We start from the raw sequence: 19238 nt of genomic DNA on the forward strand, positions 1-19238 counted from the left end.
GTACCGCTCAGGGACTTTAAGTTTTTCCCTGTAAGGAAGGTGTTGGTATGTTGTCCAAGTTTAGCATTTGTTTCATCAGTTAGACCCCGTTGGGTAAGGTTTGGGGTGGGAAGGGGCTCGTGGGGAAGGAAAGGTGGCTTATTTTGGTTGCTATTATTAAACCTTCGATTGATGTATTCCAAGTTAAATTGGTGGTTGTACATGGTGGATGTTAAGGGAGCAGAGGGGGGGAGGGGAGAAAGAAGCGGGGAAGAGGTCGGGGGGGAACCCAAAGACATTATGACTAATGTAAAAGTTCTAACCCTCAATGTGAAGGGGCTAGGTGACAACATAAAGAGGCACAGAATAACCCGTTATATAAAAGGTATGGCCCCTGATATTTACCTTCTTACAAGAAATTCACTCACCCCATACCTCTGAAACGCTCTTGAAGGATAGCTATTTTGACAAGCAATATTTAGCAGTTGGCTCTGCCAAGGCCCGTGGTACAGCATTTGTATTCAAGAAAATTTCCCTTTTGAAGTGCAAAAAATAGTCAAAGACCCAGAAGGGCGTTTTATTTTTTTAGTGGGCCTATTAGAGGGTTCCCATCCAATAACAATAGGTACATTATATGCTCCAAATTCAGGGCAATTAAACTTCTTAACTACAGCATTTCGAAGACTAAAGAAAATTGGGAAGGGGACTTTATTCTTGGGGGAGACCTAAATCTAAATCTAAAAGGGCTAGATCCGGAATTGCTTGTTAAATCCAAACTGCAAAAATCAATTATTAAAGGCAAACATAAAACATTACAGAAAAAACTACAAATCCTACAAATGCTGCATAAATTTGGGCTAAAAGAAGTTTGGGCGGAACTGTACCCAGGGGACCATAGTTTCACTTTTTCTTCGAAGACCCATCAAACTCAGACATGCCTGGATAGCATCCTAGTATCAGAGACATTACTGACACGGGTGGCAAGTGGCACCGTAGGGACTATTAGAATCACTGATCATGTCCCTGTCATAGCATCCTTTTCAAACCTGAGCACTCAACAAAACTCCCCAGTTTGGAGGTTTAATCCAATCCTTCTTACCACCCCAGGCAGCACAAATACTATAAAAGACACTTAAAAAATTATTTCACAGAAAATGACACTCCACACACCTCTATCACTACCCAATGGGAGGCTATGAAGGCAGTGGTGCTTGGCATCTGTATTAATGAATATTAAAAAAAATAAGCAGGTTACAGACAGATGCTATAATAAGAGAGCTGGAAATATTGACAGCGGAATATGGGAGAACAGGATCTAGAAAAATACTACGCTCCATGGAAATAAAAAGACAGGAATTGGATTTACTAGAGGTAAACAAAACAATGGTCAGTCTGCTATATGCAAAGTAACATTTTTATGAATATGGAAATAAAGGCTCTAGATTATTGGCGAATTGGATCAAGAAAAAACAAAACAAAAGGGTGGTACACAAACTACAAAAAAAAGATGGGGGCTAACATGGGAAACTAAGGCAATTAATAGAGAATTTACTAATTTTTAAAGCAAACTATATAAGGATAGCGGTAGCTCAATGAGCGCAATCCAGGACTATTTATCGAATGTGCAATTGGCAGCTCCGACAGGGGAGGAGAGAGTGACACTGATAGCCCCTATTCAGTCTGAAGAAATTGATGAAATCATAAGCAACTTAAAGACCAATAAATCTCCAGGACCGGATGGGTACACTAATGAGTTTTATAAATATTATAAGGAGCTTCTCACTCCAAGGTTGGTGCAGTTATTTAATGGAATATTAGCTGGTAACGCCTTTCAGGAAACCTGGAGATATTTCAAGATAGTGGTTTTACCAAAACCTTTTAAAAATCCTCTATACATGGAGTCATACAGACCGATTTCCAGTAGTCGTGACTGGAACACATATGCAGCCAGTCTATGTCCAGGTAGTTGAAGTCACCCATTACTACCACATTTCCTAGTTAGGATGCTTCTTCAATTTCATATCTCATCTCAAGGTCTCCCTGAGCATTTTGATCAGGGGGACGGTAGATCGTTCCCAGTATTAAATCCCTCCTGGGGCATGGTATCACCACCCACAATGATTCTGTGGAGGAGTCCGCCTCTTTTGGGGTTTCGAGCTTGCTGGATTCAATGCCTTCTTTCATGTACAGAGCAACACCGCCACCAATACGTCCTTCCCTGTCCTTCCGATATAGTTTATATCCAGGGATAACCGTATCCCACTGGTTTTCTCCATTCCACCAGGTCTCCGTTATGCTCACTATATCAATGCTCTTCTCTAAGACCAAGCACTCCAGTTCTCCCATCTTGGTTTGGAGGCTCCTAGCATTAGTGTGATTTTTTTATCAAGGACATGAATCAAAGAACAGGCTTGTTGCCAATTAAACCCTTTTGAACAACTGATTGTAGCTGCAAATAATGGTGAGAGAGGCATTGTTTCTCAGATATATTCAATGTTACTATCACTTGAAGGCTCTGACTTATCCAGTTTCAAGATGCAATGGGAGAATGACTGTAATATTTTCATAGATGAAGGGGTGTGGCGTACTTACTGGCAAAAACCTATAATAAAATCAGCCTCCAGCCAACTACACAAACATATGCTAAAATTGGTGCATAGATGGTATGTCACTCCGGTGTGGCTGTCCCGAATAAACCCAGCAATGTCTGGACTTTGTTGGAGGGGCTGTGGGGAGCGGGGCACGTATTTACACATGTGGTGGTCTTGCCCTCAGGCCCAGTCATTTTGGAATCTGGTATTTGAAGAAATCCAATTGATTGTGCCTGGGCCCGTGGCCAGGACTCCGCAGGTGGCACTCCTTAATCTCCTCATCGATGTAGATGTGGATGAGAGGGACAAACCATTAACTGGACATCTACTTATGGTGGCCCGCCTAACAACAGCAAAACATTGGAAAGACCTAAAAGGTGCATTCTAAAGATACAAATGGAAGAGGAATTTCTATTTCGAGGAGGGGGAAAAATAAATAAATTTGATTTATGAACTTTGGAGTATTATATGTCCGGGACTATTTTCTTTTTGGTCTATTTCATTTTGACAAATCTGCTTGTTCACGACGCCACTAACTGTTTTGAAGCTGGGAACTAAATTTGTTTTGTATTCCTGAACAAATAAGAGATAAGGCAGGCTGTACTGTCTACACTGTGATGTCATCAAGCCTGGAATATTAACCCAATTGTGGCTGAAATAATTTTTGTTTTCGTGGTTTTAAGAATGGCAATCAGGAAAGTGGCTGAGACCATGGAAGAAATTATGTTTCAGAAAATAATGGATGAGATTGAGATAACGAAACAAACCCTGAGACAGGGTAGACAGGAGATGAAAATTGAATTAGGCAAAATGACGCAGGAGTTTAAAGAAATAGGGAATCTTGTGAGAGAGGAGATTGATGAGATTAGAGATGAGAAAAGAAAAATTAAAGGGAAGATACAAGCCCTGGAGATTGGAACAAATGTGGAATTGGAAAAAGATCTGGAGTTTATGGATATTAGAAACAAAGTTTACTGTTTGGAATTCAACGTTGTCTCTGAAGAAATTAATGAAGATATTAGAGATAAAGTTATCAATGTCTTGGATAATTTTCTGGACTGGAATGATGTGATGGAGCTTGACATAGAAAAAATCTATGGAATTAACTACAGATATGTGACAATGGAAAAATTCTCAAGTGATGAGCCAGTGCATTTTGTAAAAAAGAAGAACAGAGATATGACTTTACAACAATATTTCAGCAACATATTCAGAATTGATGGCAAGGAAATATTTGTGATAAAGGAAATTCCCATCAGACTCTTATTATATGACTATGGCTATGACAGCAAGATTAATATGGGATACTGATAATGGAAGAATGGATACTGAAATTACTGGACTGAACAGGACTATTGAAGATGGAAGATGGAACTAATATTGATAATGGAAGAATGGCTATTGAAATTATTGGATCTAACAGGTTTGATGAGATGGATTAATCTATATGTTTATTTGGACTATGGCTATGACAACAAGATTATTATGGGATACTGATAATGGAAGAATGGCTACTGAAATTACTGGACTTAACAGGATTATTGATAATGGAAGAATGGCTACTGAAATTACTGGACTTAACAGGATTATTGAAGATGGAAGATGGAATTAACATTGATAATGGAAGAATGGCTATTGAAATTATTGGACCTAACAGATTTGAACGAGATGGATTAATCGACATGTTTATTTGGAGAAAAATTGAAAGATATATCTCTCAAGGAATTGAAACCTCTCTTTGACTTTTTGTGGAAAGAATAAAGTAATGTTTATGAGATTTGATGATTAATTAAGATAACTACTGGAGGAAAGTGATTTTATAATATAATTTAAGAGACAGGATTGTTATATATTGTAGACCTATAACTGATCTGCGACAAATCGGAAGTCAACATTTTATTTTATTGTTTAATTATTTTTGTTTTGTTTTGTTTTTTGTCTGAAAATTTGAATAAAAATTAATGATAAAAAAAAAGGAAAGACCTAAAAGGTGCAGCGGTAAAATATTGGTATCACAAGATCTGGTTCATTGCCTTTATGGAAAAACTAACATACAAACTAAGGGCTGCCCGTGGTATTTCTAAAACTGACAAATTTACCTCAATATGGTTTTCTTTTATCCAATATGTTAACAATGAAGAGCACAATCAAAATCTACCATCTTATTATGCTAAAATTTGGAGCGACTAACGTTAAAAAAAAATAGAAATGTTTTCTCCCCTTACCTGCTTCATCCACCATTGTTTCATCCACATCCCCTTATTCCTTAAATAATGCCACCTGGTTGGGGGAAAGGGGGTTGTTTGAGGGGCTTGTGTAAAAGATGTATGTTCTCAATTAACTACAATGTGTGTATTACTTTCTTAGAAGAAACAACAAAAACGTCTGTTACATCATATTGTAAATTCTATTTGGAAAATCAATAAAACATTATATATATGTAGAAAGAGGGGGTGGTGTTGTCTACTAGGTACAGTGCCACTAAAATCAGAAATATTTATAGCTGCTAAGGATGTGGCCTATTTCGTATAGATGTCATACTATCAGTATAATAATTTGAGAAAAGATATCAGGAGAACTATTGATTGTAACCACATTCCATTTCAAGTAACTCTGAAACAGTAAGGAGGAGATACTACTGTAGAATTGTGAAGCAGAACCAGCTAGCCATCTGTGCTGGGTATATTAAGTCCAACAGATATCTAGCTAGGGGAGGACTTTGATGGTAGGGCACAAATTTTATCAAGCTTACTTCCTCACACAATAAGGCTCCGCAACACATGGCTCTTCTGGTCCACCAGATTTACAAAGATGGACATCATAAAAAGGGGTGGAGGAGAGAGAAGAGACAGAGAAGAATGTGTTTGGACAGTTGTAATGGCAGAGGTAAGTAAGAAGGTTTGGGTCTCTTCAATAGGTCATTACTCGTAGTGTAATAGGTAATGACTCATAGGTCATTACAGGTCTGCTTATTTTTTTAGCATATTAAAAATTACAGAGCTTGCATGCTGAGGAAAGGAGAAAAATAACTGCTGAAAAATACTAGAAACACCTGTTACACATTGCAGATACAGGCAAGAACACAGTTGTTAATATGCCTCACCTTTATCCATTGGTGGTTAGCCTCCTTGAGTTTAGTGTCAAGCTTATGTTTTTCTTCAGGGCTCAGTGATGCACTACCAAGTGCTTTTCCTCCAGCTTCATTTAATCGTTTCAGTATTCCCTTGTGTGGAGGCAGTTCTTCCACTCTTAACTAGAACAGATAAATGCAACATTTAAAATGAACTGTAGTAGAATTTCCAACTTCCTTATCTTCACCTCTATTGATTAGTTTATCAGGTGAAGTAACTAGACTCAAGAGCTCAGTTCAGAACAATATATCCACAGCTTTTGTTCTAGCTTACAATGCCTCAGGAAAAGGAGGAAAACAACAACAACAATCTTCCATTGCATTAGGAAAATGAAATTGCGCAGACACAGATGCTCACTAGAATGACAGAGCTATAGTGGGATGAAACTAAATGATTAAAAACTCAGCAGAATAAACAAGTTAAGTACCAATGCATAATGATAATTAGCCACTTGGTGTTTCACAGACACAAAATCAAAATATGGTTAACTGTTATGATTTCCATACATGAGGGTATATATATTTGCCTTGTATGTATGTAACAATAATCTATGGTTTAGTGATATACACAAAAGCCTCAGGCTTGCATGCTTTCTGTCCTTTTTTTTTTTTTTTTACTGTGGTTCCAAGGAACAGTTCAGAAGCTTCCACTTTTCAACCAACCAGAGTTCCCTGTAACTACCAAACTCAGGGAACTCTGTCATAAACTATTATTTGATTCTGGTTTGTTTGAACAATCATAGTTTAGACTGACCAGAGTTCTCCAATTTTGGACATCAGAAGGAACTGTGGAATTGTTTAAAAGCAAAAGCAATTCCAGCTCTGCGCCCTGTACCGGCATCAGGTTGCCAGGCAAGTTTTGTGGCACAGGGCTAAAGTCTCCGCCACCATCTTCTCTGTGGGCGTGAGTGAGGGCGCATGCAGTGCTGTTTCATGGGTGGGGCAGCTAAGCTGATATAAACCCATGGCACCTACAGCCCTCCCTCTCTGGGCCTGGGTCATCACTCTGGCCTTCCTGCTCTGGCTGCTAGGCTGCCTCTATGGCCATTCCTGCTTGCAGCCTGCAACTAGGTGTGACAACCCTCCACTACTGACCCCCCCAGGTAAGGAAGATGTGCCACTTCCCACAGCTCAAACAAACACTCATTGTGGTTGCAGACCTCCTAAGCATGGTGAAGGATGATGCTATTCCATCTGGTGAGACTTCAGCCCCATTGGGCTTTGACTTGCTCCCTTTCACCAAGTAGATTTAGTGATGGGAATACGTTGATTTGTTCTCCCTCTTTTATCGAGAGCTGGTTAAGAAGGATAAGGACAAGGGTGAGGACAAGGGCCAATATAAGCTTAAATGGAGAAAGGTGGACAGGACTTGGGCAAAGTGGTATCCCACTTATCTGAAGTATGTTTGGGTGGTTTTGCAGAAGCAGCCTCAGCGAGGGCCTGTCCTTAAATATTTGGATCTTATTTATCTCACCTATTTTGAGTTCACAGGTCCAGCATGGCTTTCAGACAATGAGGTCTTTCTTATGAGGGCAGCCTTTGATACTGCCTTGCCCTAGGACAAGAAGGACTCCAACCTGTGGTTGCAGTTGATATCTCACTCCTGGCCAATAGCAGGGGTAGGTCAGACAGCAGTCATCTCCTAGCTAGGCAGTCTGCAGTGGCTCCTCCCTGTGTGGCAGGGGGTTTAACACCATCTGCTTTGCTGGGAGTTTAGCTTCCATGGTTTCTGTGCACAGAACCCATGCCACTTCACACATGAATGTTCCGTATGTGGTGGCACTCATTCCTGTACTAGCTGCCTGAGATGCAGGCCCTTCAAGGGTGGGACCAGGGACACCTCAGGAGGTAGACAACAGCCTCCCCAGCCCAGTTAAATTTGTGAGCTTCACAATTTGCTTGGGGATTACCCATTAGTTGAGGACGATCAGTTTTTGTTGGAAAGCTTTTCTTTTGATTTTTGAATCCCATGCAGGTCTTTATGTCCTACAACTTGAAATTCATTCTGGGTTTGGTGGCAGAGAAGATTCATAAGAAGCTACAGGCAGGTAGGATCCTATGCCCTTTCCCATCCCTTCCCTTCCCCTCTCACCCATTCCCTTAGAATTTCTCCATTGGGTATAATGCCCAATAAGGTGCCATGCGAATTCCATCATATATACCCCCTTTCTTACCCACAGGGCAAGTTAGTTAATGATTTTATACCCAAGGGCCTGTGCACTGTACACTACACTTCTTTTGACTGTGCACTACACATGGTGCGCAGTTGTGGTCAGGATACTATTATGGAGAAATGTGATCTCAAATCTGTTTGCGCCCTCTTTCCTGTCCACCCATTTGACTTGAACTTTTGGGCTTCAATTTTTAGGCTTCAATCAATGTCAATTTTAAGTTGATTGAGCCCTACCAATGGGCTGCTCAATTTCCTGCTCAGTCTTTGAGTGTTTTAGCTCTTTGCTCAAGTGGGCAGTCAGAAGTCGGGCTGGTTTGCAATCAGTGGTGCATTATTTAGATGATTTCTTGCTTTCTGGCCACACTGATGCTGGTGAATGTCAGTTCTTTATGGAGTAGTTCACTAGCCTATCTGACGACCTGGGCACGCTGCTGAGAAAACAGAGGGCCCTTCCACCGTCCTCACCTTCCTTGTGTCCCAGACCTGTAGCCTTCCCCTGGACAAGCTAGTGCTGCTCCAGACAAAGATTCAGGAGGTAGTGGAATCTAAGACGGTAACCCTATCCACACTGCAGGAATTAGACAGCCATCTGAATTTTGCATGCAGGATCATTGAACCCAGGTATGCCTTTCTGAGACAAATGTATGATGCCATGTCTGAGCTTTCCTGGCCTTGTCATTGGGTGATGGTTTCTGCTTCCCTTACAGTGGACCTATATGGCCTTCATTCCCAATGCCTCTAGATATTTGGGTTTGGGGTTATTTTTAACGACTCCTGGTACAATGGGAATTGGCTGCAGGCATGGATTCAGGAAGGGTTAACCAGGGTCTTAACCTTTCTTGACGTTTTTCCTACTATGGTAGTGGTTCATCTATGGATGGACAGGTTGTATAATTCCACTGTCCACTGCTGTTGTGATAACCTGTCACCATCCATGTTATTAATTCCTTATCATCCAGGAATCCCAGTGTCATGCAGTGCACATCTTTATCCTGCAATGTCTTCATTATAATATTAACTTCTGGGCTCAGCTGGAAGATGTGCTATCTGAGCTGTAGGAGATTGGAGACTTGAGTCACAGAGGGCCATAGGCATGTCTGTTGCCCACAGCATTATATCTAGTTACCAGAGAGCAGGTAGGGAACTTCAGGAATTTTGGGAGTTCAGGGGCTATGCTCAGTCCTGGCCTATCCTGATTGACCACCTGTTTGAGTTTTGTGTGGAGGGCTGGCAGAAGTCTTTCTGTTCGGACCATAAGAGGAAAAGTCCCTGGTTTTCCCTTTTCGGCTAAGTCCTACAGGTTTTCAGGACTCTTCTAAGGACTTTAGGGTACAGTGTATGTTGGAGGGCTGGACTGAGAACATCCTTGGGATCCTGATGCCCGCCACCCCATCTCCCCTGACCTCTTGCTTGGTCTGCTTGTTCAGTGGAAGGTTTTATGTTTGTCCCCTTTTGAGGTCCTCATGTATCACATTGCCCCTCTTAACTTTGTTTTGGGGGGCATTTAGGATCAGGGAGATGACTGTGGATTCCAAGAGAGATGTTTCACTGCAGGCTCTGTTGGTTACCAACCTTAGTTGGATTGAGGAGCATGCCCACCTTCAGTGGTGTTGCTCTTAAGACTCACCAGTAGCACAGGGACCACACAGTGAATTTAGCTTCTTCCCAGGAGGGTGCCATATGCTCAGTCTCTGCCTTGCAGCACTTCTTGGCTACCCGGAATCTGGATCCTGGCTATTTGTTTACCTGCAAGAATGGTCTTCCCCTTACAAAGTATCAATTTTGGGCCGTAGTCAAGGTGGTTCTTGGCAACTTGGGTTTGGATTCCTATGACTTTGGGACCCACTCTTTCAGGATAGGTGCTACCTCCACTGACCCTGGGCTTTACCCAAGAGAGGCTACATGTGTGGGCATGTGGTGCTCCGACACCTACAAATTCTATGTGCAACCGTTTCCTGGGGCTTGGAATGCCGATTGTTGAACTGTTGTAGTTGTATGGTTTTAATTTGTTCAGTTTCTTGACAGGTTGCTGGATGAGGACAGAGCGGGCACACATCCTCCTCTGTGGCCGTAGTATGGTGTTCTGGGCTGGCTGCAGGGCAGTGTAGTTGCATTTTGGCACGAAGGGGTGGGGCTCAGCTAGTGGGATGTTACCCATGTTATTTCAGAGGGGTTTAGCATGGACTGTCCCACAAGTGTTGGTTATCCACCTCAATGTTGAAGGGTAAGGCCCTAAGTTTACAAGCATGTCAGGACCTGTCTGTCATCCAGCAATGATGGCCCAGGGTGCAGCTAGTATGGTCAGATCTCTTATCAAGTAGAGTATGGAATTGTAGTGGGGACCCCATGGGCATAAATAGGGCATGTAAAATAGGGCATGTAAAATAGGGCATGTAAAAAAGTTATCCAACAGGTTAGGTTGGCCATTGTAGGCTTATGGGTGGTGGTTCGACATCCTGAGATAAGACATACTAGGGTTAAACTCTATCAGCCAGATGGCATTCACCTGATGGACATGGGTAATGACATCATTCTTGCTGTCCTGCAGAGGTGCCTGCACAAGATCCTTGGTAGCGGGTGAAGGGCAACTAAACTGAGATTTGCCTCCCTTTTGGGCCAGGGAAGTGTGAGAAGCAAAAATGGAAAGGGCAGCTAGGTGGCACCTTTTAGGCACCTTTGGGGTTGATCAGTGGCTCTGGAGTCCTGCAGCTCAGCTACAGAACCCAGGGACAGGATACAGATTGCCTTTGGGGCCAACATGCCTCATCCACCCAGTTTTAGGGCCCCAGGGGTGGTAATGTAGGAAAGTTTCCCTATGCACCTTCAGGGTGTGGCCAGGATGGGGTAGGCAGGATGGCTTGCCCCTGCCACCCCCCCCACTTTGGTTGCCCAAATATCTAAAAGAGGCTTTGCTAATATAGTATACAACTCTCACACTTATTGTTGCCCTCTGCAGGTTTAATTACTTTAAGCTTTAATTAGTTAAAGCTTAATTTGAGTTTAATAAAGTGCCCCTTCATTCAACTCAGCTATTGTTGTCTATGTCTTATTTCAGCCCTCGGCCGCAAAAGCTTCCAATCCCTTAACCTTGCAACTACACTAGGAAGCAGCATAAGCTCACAGCTCAACCTGCCTTATGCACTTGTTAAACATCCAAAAAGATCCACTGCACTTTCATTATATAGCTCCACCATAGAAAAAGCAATACCCTCCCAAGTGATATGCATTAAGTGTCTTCTTCATTTCTTCTTGTGTAACTATGTATGCATTTATTTTCTCCATGTCAGTTTTTCTTTTGGGCACACATCAGAAGCTATGGCTTCTAAAGATTTTGAGGAAATCACAAATTAATGTTATTGGAATTTCAATAGGCTTCCACTGATGCACAGCATTGGCTAACAACGCAAGAAGTCAGCCAGGAAGCCCCTGGAGTAAATTTCACCTGTGAGAAGCCCCCATAGTGATCCTTTCTTTTTTTAACCCGATGCCCAGGGGAAATATTTTGTTTTTAAGGGATAGAATATATACATATATCTCTTGGTCCATCTATAGAGAAAACCCCAAAAGGAAGAAGTGTGTGTGAAGAAGCCTTTAGCATATGCATCACTTACTGAATCAAAAACATTTGGGATAAATCTGATGTGCATGAATGTGCATGTTACATATCCACACTGTATTACTTTCATTGGGATATGCATTCAGACGTGACATAACTTGCCACCCTAGGCTCCAGATGGATGGATGGACAGAGCTATACTGAGGAGTGACACCTTAAGAAAGTGGAAAAAAAGAAACCATCAAGTTTCAGCAAGACCACTGCAGTTTTATGGGCACTGACACTGGCTGTGACATATTTAATTGACAATTTTGATGTTCAGAACACTTTACCAAATTTTTCCTAAGATGAAACAGAGGACAGTAAGCATAGCACAGTTCTACCATTCTCAATTTACTCTGTGCTCCATCATCTCAGTACATTTTTTAAATCCTCGGTTTAGGAAGGTGTCAGAACAAAGACATTTCATGCAGATCTTTTTTGACTCACTTCCTTGATTATGCTGTGATGGGTCCAAAACACAGATCATGAACAGCAGAGAAAGGCTTTTTAAAAAAAAAAAATAGTTCCATCATACAGGCAAGTGTTTTTAGCTCATCTTCAAGCCACTTTAATCAGTGCTCAAGAATTTCTGGTTTTGCAGCGTTAAGGATTGGCAAGGAATAAGGTCTGTTGTATTGTTCTATGGTCCTATTCTTAATGTTTTAAACTGTCTTAGTATTTTAAGTGTATGTTTCATGGTTTTAATGTTACGAATAGTTTAATTCTATTTTAATTGTATATTTTTGTATGTTTTTTTACCTATGTGTAGTTTTTATTTGTAAGGCACCCCGAGTTCCAGTTTTGGAAAAAGGGCAGGGTAAAAATAAAGAGTAATAATAATAATAATAATAATAATAATAATAATAATAAGCTGTTTTACAGCTATGATCAAACAGATGATTTTGTTTTCCAATGAAAATTTGCTTCTAGAACAACTTGGATAACACTCCTGTTTAATCAGAGGTTAAATCCAACTGTGTGTAATGATACTTACTCCCAGGCAAGTGGGCACAGGATTATATACTGCGGCTACAGCACTATAATCATTTACCTGGGAGGAAGACCAACTGAACTCAGAATATAAAGATCAAATAAGGAACAGATTTGAGGCTTTAAACTTAGTTGACAGAGAACCAGAAGAACTATGGAGTGAAGTCAGAGACATTATCAGGGAAGAATGCAAAAAGACAATATCTTTAAAAGACTTCAATGGATGACTGAAGAAGCTCTTAAAATGGTTAAAGAGAGAAGGAAATCAAAACCAAAGGAGATATAAACATGGTCAGAAACCTAAATGCAACAATACAGCATCTTTATATTCTTCTGGGATGTTATTTAAATTGTATTTTGGCATTATGATTGCTTTGTTGTTCTTTTTTAGATTTACTACTCTCCAACACTGGAGGCATTCAAGAGGCAGATGGACAGCCATCTGTCAGGAATGTTTTGATTTGGATTCTTGCACTGAGCAGGGGGTTGGACTTGATGGCCTTATAGGCCCTTTCCAACTCTACTATTCTACGATTCTACTCTGATTTTCAATACGACCAGTTTGATACAGTACCAGCAGTTCATGATCTGTACCGCAGTCTGCTCTTGGTCTTGTTTTCGCAGAAAGTATGGAACTTCTCCATCTTCTGCTACCAGAAAAGTGATTATATAATCAATTTGATTTCTATATTGACCATTTGGTGATGTCCATGTGTACAGTCTTTTTGTCAATTCATTATTTCCTATTTATTTTTAGGAAAGCTGTCAGTGAACACCAGCTTCTTCAAAAAATTGTCGGTAGTTCACCTGAAACTTTCTGAACACATTCAACATGATTTTTTTTTTAAGTTTGCCACTAATAGCAAAATGTACCTAGTTCTTTTTTTGGACATCCCTTTCCTGCCACAAATGTTCAGACCTCAAATATCAACTGTATATTCCCACCCGATCTGTTACTACAGTTTGCACAGCAAACGTTTTTCAGGCACTGGAAAAATCAAGATATTGACTCATTTAAGCTTGGGATGGTGGGAAAATAAAGAGACACAAAGGCAGTAAGGGTGCAATCCAAATTGTAGGAGGCTAGCGGCAACAGAACCAGTAGAAGAGGCCACCACATCAAATCTCCGTTCAGGTGCTGCTAGGAGGATACTGGCTGCACTGGCATAGCATTGCAGAAGGAAACAAAATGTATGTTTCCTACTGCCACCGTTTTTCCTGGCATAGCGGCTGCCAGGATGGAGGGCCAAAGGATCAAGCTGAAGGGGCTCAGGATGCAGCGGAAGTCCACCTCCCTTTGGTTCTGCCCACAGCACACCCCAAGGACACTCCTGTTTCGGGCCTTCTGCCAGCTCCACTTGTGCTGGTCTCAGCTGAGCCAGTGGAGTTTGTTAGTTTATTAGATTTATATCCAGCCCTTCCTCCCAGTAGGAGCCCAAGGTAGCAAGTTCCCCAGCTTTGTCTGGGGGTGGGTGGAGGGACTTTGGACAGCAGAGCCTGGCAGCACTGACATCCTTCCTCTTCCTCTGCAGCTCTACCACATCCTGAAGCCCCTCAGCCCAGCTTGTCTACCAGGTGACTTGTGCCCTAAGTGACATAAGAAATGAATAAGCTGTTCTTCAAAAGCCTCATACCTTCACTTTTTGAAGAGTGTCTTTTAACTGGTTTTCATTTCCTGGTTCAACAGGAATGCCAGCAACGCTATTTGCTTCATCTAGCCATAAAATAAACTTGTTTAAGTTGTATTGCAATTCTGTCAGAAGATTGTGTTCTTCCTCAAGCCTGTGGTAATAACAGAAACAACAAAATGAATAGTGTGACTGCAAACATATTATCTATTGTTCAGTGGGATATTGATTATTAACCTTGCACAGCGATATCACAGCCCTTAATGGAAATATAACTGATAAATATATACATTCCAATTAAATACACATGTAAATGCTGTTCAGTGAAACACATACTAAACCTTGGTTTTATCAGTTCAAAATTTAAGTGACGTATAATTTTTATATTATATTTGAAAATATTCAGAAATTAGTTCACAGCATTCAAAACTGCAGAAGGAAAAGAAAGAAAAAGCAGGTATAATTGCACTCACAGGTGAATTTTCATAATTATAGCCCTTATCCAATGACTGGGGGGGGGAATCATACCAACTGTTTTTGGGGGTGTTTTTCAACCCCAATGGAATTTTCAATGTACGATCGGTTGATAACTTGACCCCAGATAAGATTTATATCTGTGGTGTCAGATTAAGCATGCTTGACAATACCCAAACACCCAGAGCCAGAAAACACTTATTCAGAGGAAACAGAATTTTTCTGGGCAGTAAAAGTTTCTGCCTCCCCCGCTTACTGAGTATACCACACAATTTTGTTGTTGTTATGTGCCTTCAAGTCGATTACGACTTATGGTGACCCTATGAATCAGCGACCTCCAAGAGCATCTGTCATGAACCACCCTGTTCAGATCTTGTACGTTCAGGTCTGTGGCTTCCTTTATGGAATCAATCCATCTCTTGTTTGGCCTTCCTCTTTTTCTACTCCTGTTTTTCCAAGCATTATTGTCTTTTCTAGTGAATCAGGTCTTCTCATTATGTGTCCAAAGTATGATAACCTTCATTTCATCATTTTAGCTTCTAGTGACAGTTCTGGTTTAATTTGTTCTAACATCCAATTATTTGTCTTTTTCACAGTCCATGGTATGCGCAAAGCTCTCCTCCACCACCACATTTCAAATAAGTTGATTTTTCTCTTATCCGCCTTTTTCACTGTCCAACTTTCATATCCATACATAGAGATCGGGAATACCATGGTCTGAATGATCCTGACTTTGGTGTTCAGTGATACATCTTTGCATTTGAGGACCTTTTCTAGTTCTCTCACAGCTGCCCTCCCGTCCTAGCCTTCTTCTGATTTCTTGACTATTGTCTCCATTGGGTTAATGACTGTGCCAAGGTATTGATCATCCTTGGCAAGTTCAATGTCCTCATTGTCAACTTTAAAGTTACATAAATCTTCTGTTGTCATTACTTTAGTCTTTTTGACTTTCAGCTATAGTCCTGCTCTTTTGCTTTCCTCTTTAACTTTCATCAGCATTTGTTTCTAATCATTACTGATTTCTGCTAAGAGTATGGTATCGTCTGCATATCTTAAATTATTGATGTTTCTCCCTCCAATTTTCACACCTCCTTCATTTTGGTCCAATCCCGCTTTCCGTATGATATGTTCTGTGTACAGATTAAACAGATAGGATGATAAAATACACCCGTCTCACACCCTTTTCTATTGGGAACCAATTGGTTTCTCCATATTCTGTCCTTACAGTAGCCTCTTGTCCAGAGTATAGGTTGTGCATCAGGACAATCAGATGCTGTGGCACCCCCATCACAATTACTGTTCCTTTAATAAGCTATCATTTTTATTTCCAGTTACAAACAACAAAAACTATCTTTTAAAGTAAAAATGTAATTAAAAATATTACAAACGATCTAGAAAAAGATTATTACAACTGGGAACAAACATTAACAGTTTTATGAGGTTTCTTAGCACCATTAAGAAACCTGCAAGAAAACTGTCCTTAGAGAAATGTCCCTAAACAACATTATATGGTTTGTGCCAACCTATTGACACCCCCATACACTTAATTTTCACTGTGCTGAAGACCCTACAGCAGAACATCCCACAGCTGTTGCACTGTCTGCAGGTTTTCTTATCCTGTACCCTACTGCAAAGGTGGCAGCATACATTTGTTCCAGAAGAGTAAGATCTTTCTGAAGCAAATATTCAGTCAACTCAATGCTGGTGAACAAGTTGTACTCAACTACATTCCTACCACTGTTGTACCATGGTTCTACCAACTTGGAAACAACACTGTAAGCAAGGTGGGTTTCTTGTGTCCCTCCAGGCTGCTTGCCAAGGTAGATGTTGCCCTTAAATAGAATGCCCTTGACATTTCCAAGTACACCCACTCAGCCCATGAGGGATGCTTGGAACCAGCTTTGGATGGATGCAGATTTATTACTTCCCTTCCCTTCCCAGCTTCTCCCAGAAAATGAGGTGGGTGGGGATAGCGTTGGCAAAGAAAGTGGTTTTTTTCTTTAAATACCATTAAAAGGATGGGAGAGAGTGTTCATAACACTACACCCTGTCATTTATAATTCCCACCATTTGTAAAATAAAACTTGCTTTGCTTGTAGAAGCCATATGTCCTGCCCATCGTCAAAGGACTCAGTCACAGACACGTCTGTGTTTTTTTCTATTTTTATTAAAGCTATAGATATATCAAAAGCAGTGTGCCTCATTAACCTAACTAAGCTTGCTAGGAACCTTGGCCCCTAACAAACACTGACTAAGCATGTTAACATGGCACTCAGTAACGGGGTCCCCCTCCTGAGTCAGCTTAAGTAGGTTTGGATTGCGCGTGCACACTCAGGCTCCGCCTCAACTCTGACTGTTGAACTTCCTGCCTCAAATGCCTCCTAGCACGGGGCAAAGGTGGTTTGATCTCCAACTCCCCCTCCAATGGAGGGGGGCTCCTAACAGCCAGTTCGGGCATGGGAAAACTGGGCAGTGCTAGACTGGGAAACATGTGATGTGCCCGGCTGTGTCTCAGAAGCAGGCAGCGGAAGCGTGTCCAGTTGGAGAGTGTCCAATGGTGGTGGTAATTCTGCAGGGAGGTCGGAAGCGGGGGGAGCTGAGCCATCAGAGACGGGGTTGGGGCACCCTTTGATTCCACCCCGCTGCCATCCCCCACCCCTAGTTCCAAGTCCTCATCATCTGAATTGCCTTTGACTAGCCGCCTCCCTTCTGCGGGACTCATGACATCATACTTTTTCTTCCAAGAGCCACAGGTTCTTCTCCTCCTGCAACAATGGGACACTGGAGATGTGTTTGCAAGTTTGTTTACTGGTTTGTCACGTGACTGCAAGCCTGTTTGCTTGGAAAGGGGAATTTGACTCCAATGCTATCTGTTGACCTGTCCCTGACCATTTCTCTATGACAAAAAAATTGGTTGTTTTACTATCCCAATTCACTAACATTGGCTGGGGTATAAATACACCCCAACTGTAAAATTTAATGTACTTCTGGGACATTTTATACTCTGTTTTTTTGTTTGTTTCCAGAAGGAAAATGGTAAGTGGTAACTGTCTGAAACTTGGGGACATTGTACAGGTGACAATGTGTGACAATGCCATAGAAAGACTAGCCTGTAGATCTACTTATATGTAAATTTCACAATAAAAACTGCTTCAGGGATAGGTTTTTACCTCACAAAATTGGATGAAATATCTATGTAGAGGCACTAAAACATTTAATATTGGATACTTTGAAAATAGGGTGTAAAGGCTAAATATGTCATACTTTATAGCTTTACTCGTCCCCTATCTGCAATCTGTTATCTGCTAATTTTGTTGTACACCGCCCTGAGAGCTTTCTGCTATAGGGCGGTCTAGAAATGTAATTTAAATTAAAAAAAAATTATTATTACTCTGTGACTCCTATTTGTTTCAAGCACATTTCAACAATTTACTTCTGCTTACTTTAATTGGACTTAACTAAACGTAACTTTCTTTGGACTGACCTTCTATGGCACAATCCTATGCTCAGCATGAACTGGGACTTCGGGTCTGTTTAATAAAGGGGAGCAAGAACTTATAGAATACATCGTTGTACCTAGAGAACTAACAGGAAAGCTCTTTTGTACATAGAATTATGAGTATTTATCAAAGATATTGGATGGTGGCTAATATGTCGTTACGTATACACTGCATCCACCTGAAAACATCAGTACTGATTTATTTACACCTGCATTTTTCTTAGAGCTCTGGATAACATTACATTAAAAACCTTGCATTTAGCACAAAAAAGGTGTGGGAGGGAAACTCAGACACATGGATTCCTGCATGTTGAACAAACTGCGTTCTATTATATTAACAGGGCATTGAACTCTGTCTTATTTACAAGCAGCAGTGTAGTGACAAATTCAGAAGTGCAGAGTCCCTTCATGATTGTCACACCACGCCCCCTCAAAGTCATGCCACTTCTAAATTATACGACCTATCCATACAGCATTGTTATTCTGATTCTATTCCACTTTAACTGCCAGAGCTTTCCTCAAATCTTCCTCGGAAGTGTAGTTCTGTGATCTCTAAAGGAGATTTCTCAGCGCCTTCACCAAACTAGTCCCCAGAATTCTTTCTGGAAAGCTATCACAGTTAAAGTGTAATAGAACCAGAATAAAACTGCTGTATGCATAGACTGCCCCCCATCTCTCTCTCTCTCTTTGGGAGCTATATTGTCAGAAATGTTTTGATTTTCAGAATTCTGAAATGACAGCCAAGTGTGGGACTAGGGCTACATTTACACCACAGATTTATAGCACTATTATTACACTTTAAGCAGTCGTGACTTTCCTCAAAGAATCATGGGAACTATCCTTTGTTAAGGGTACTGAAAGTTGCTAGGAGACACCTATTCCCCTCACAAACCTGCAGTTGCCAGAGTTCCCTTGGGATAAAGATTAACTGTTAAAACTGGGAATTGCAGCAATGGAGAATCTATCTACTAGGAAGATATGGAAGTAACAGTAGCCGATACTAGGAACAACACTATATTATTTGATCTTCCTACATTCCTATTTTTCAGCATGTATTTTAAATACAGACACCTGAACTCTCTTCTGTAATTTAGTTCATCTGGCTAGGCCCTCCTGGCATAACAACAGATCTAGACAGGGGGAGGGAACTGGGAAGACAAGGAAACAATGTGAACT

General features: G+C 41.1%; 1 protein-coding gene across 13 annotated transcripts in view; it reads right to left on the reverse strand.

The window, feature by feature from the left end:
* Window positions 1-19238, reverse strand: part of DMD (dystrophin) — a 2032119-nt gene that overhangs the window by 684392 nt on the left and 1328489 nt on the right. For all 13 annotated transcript variants that reach the window (XM_061627388.1, XM_061627390.1, XM_061627384.1 and 10 more), the window contains 2 exons: window positions 14096-14243; window positions 5674-5823 (listed from right to left, as the gene is read on the reverse strand). In XM_061627388.1, the coding sequence (XP_061483372.1) occupies window positions 5674-5823; window positions 14096-14243 (298 nt within the window). The remainder of the gene's footprint in view (window positions 1-5673; window positions 5824-14095; window positions 14244-19238) is intronic.

The sequence above is a fragment of the Rhineura floridana genome, chromosome 5 (assembly GCF_030035675.1).
Source record: "Rhineura floridana isolate rRhiFlo1 chromosome 5, rRhiFlo1.hap2, whole genome shotgun sequence".
NCBI classification, from domain to species: Eukaryota; Metazoa; Chordata; class Lepidosauria; order Squamata; family Rhineuridae; genus Rhineura; species Rhineura floridana.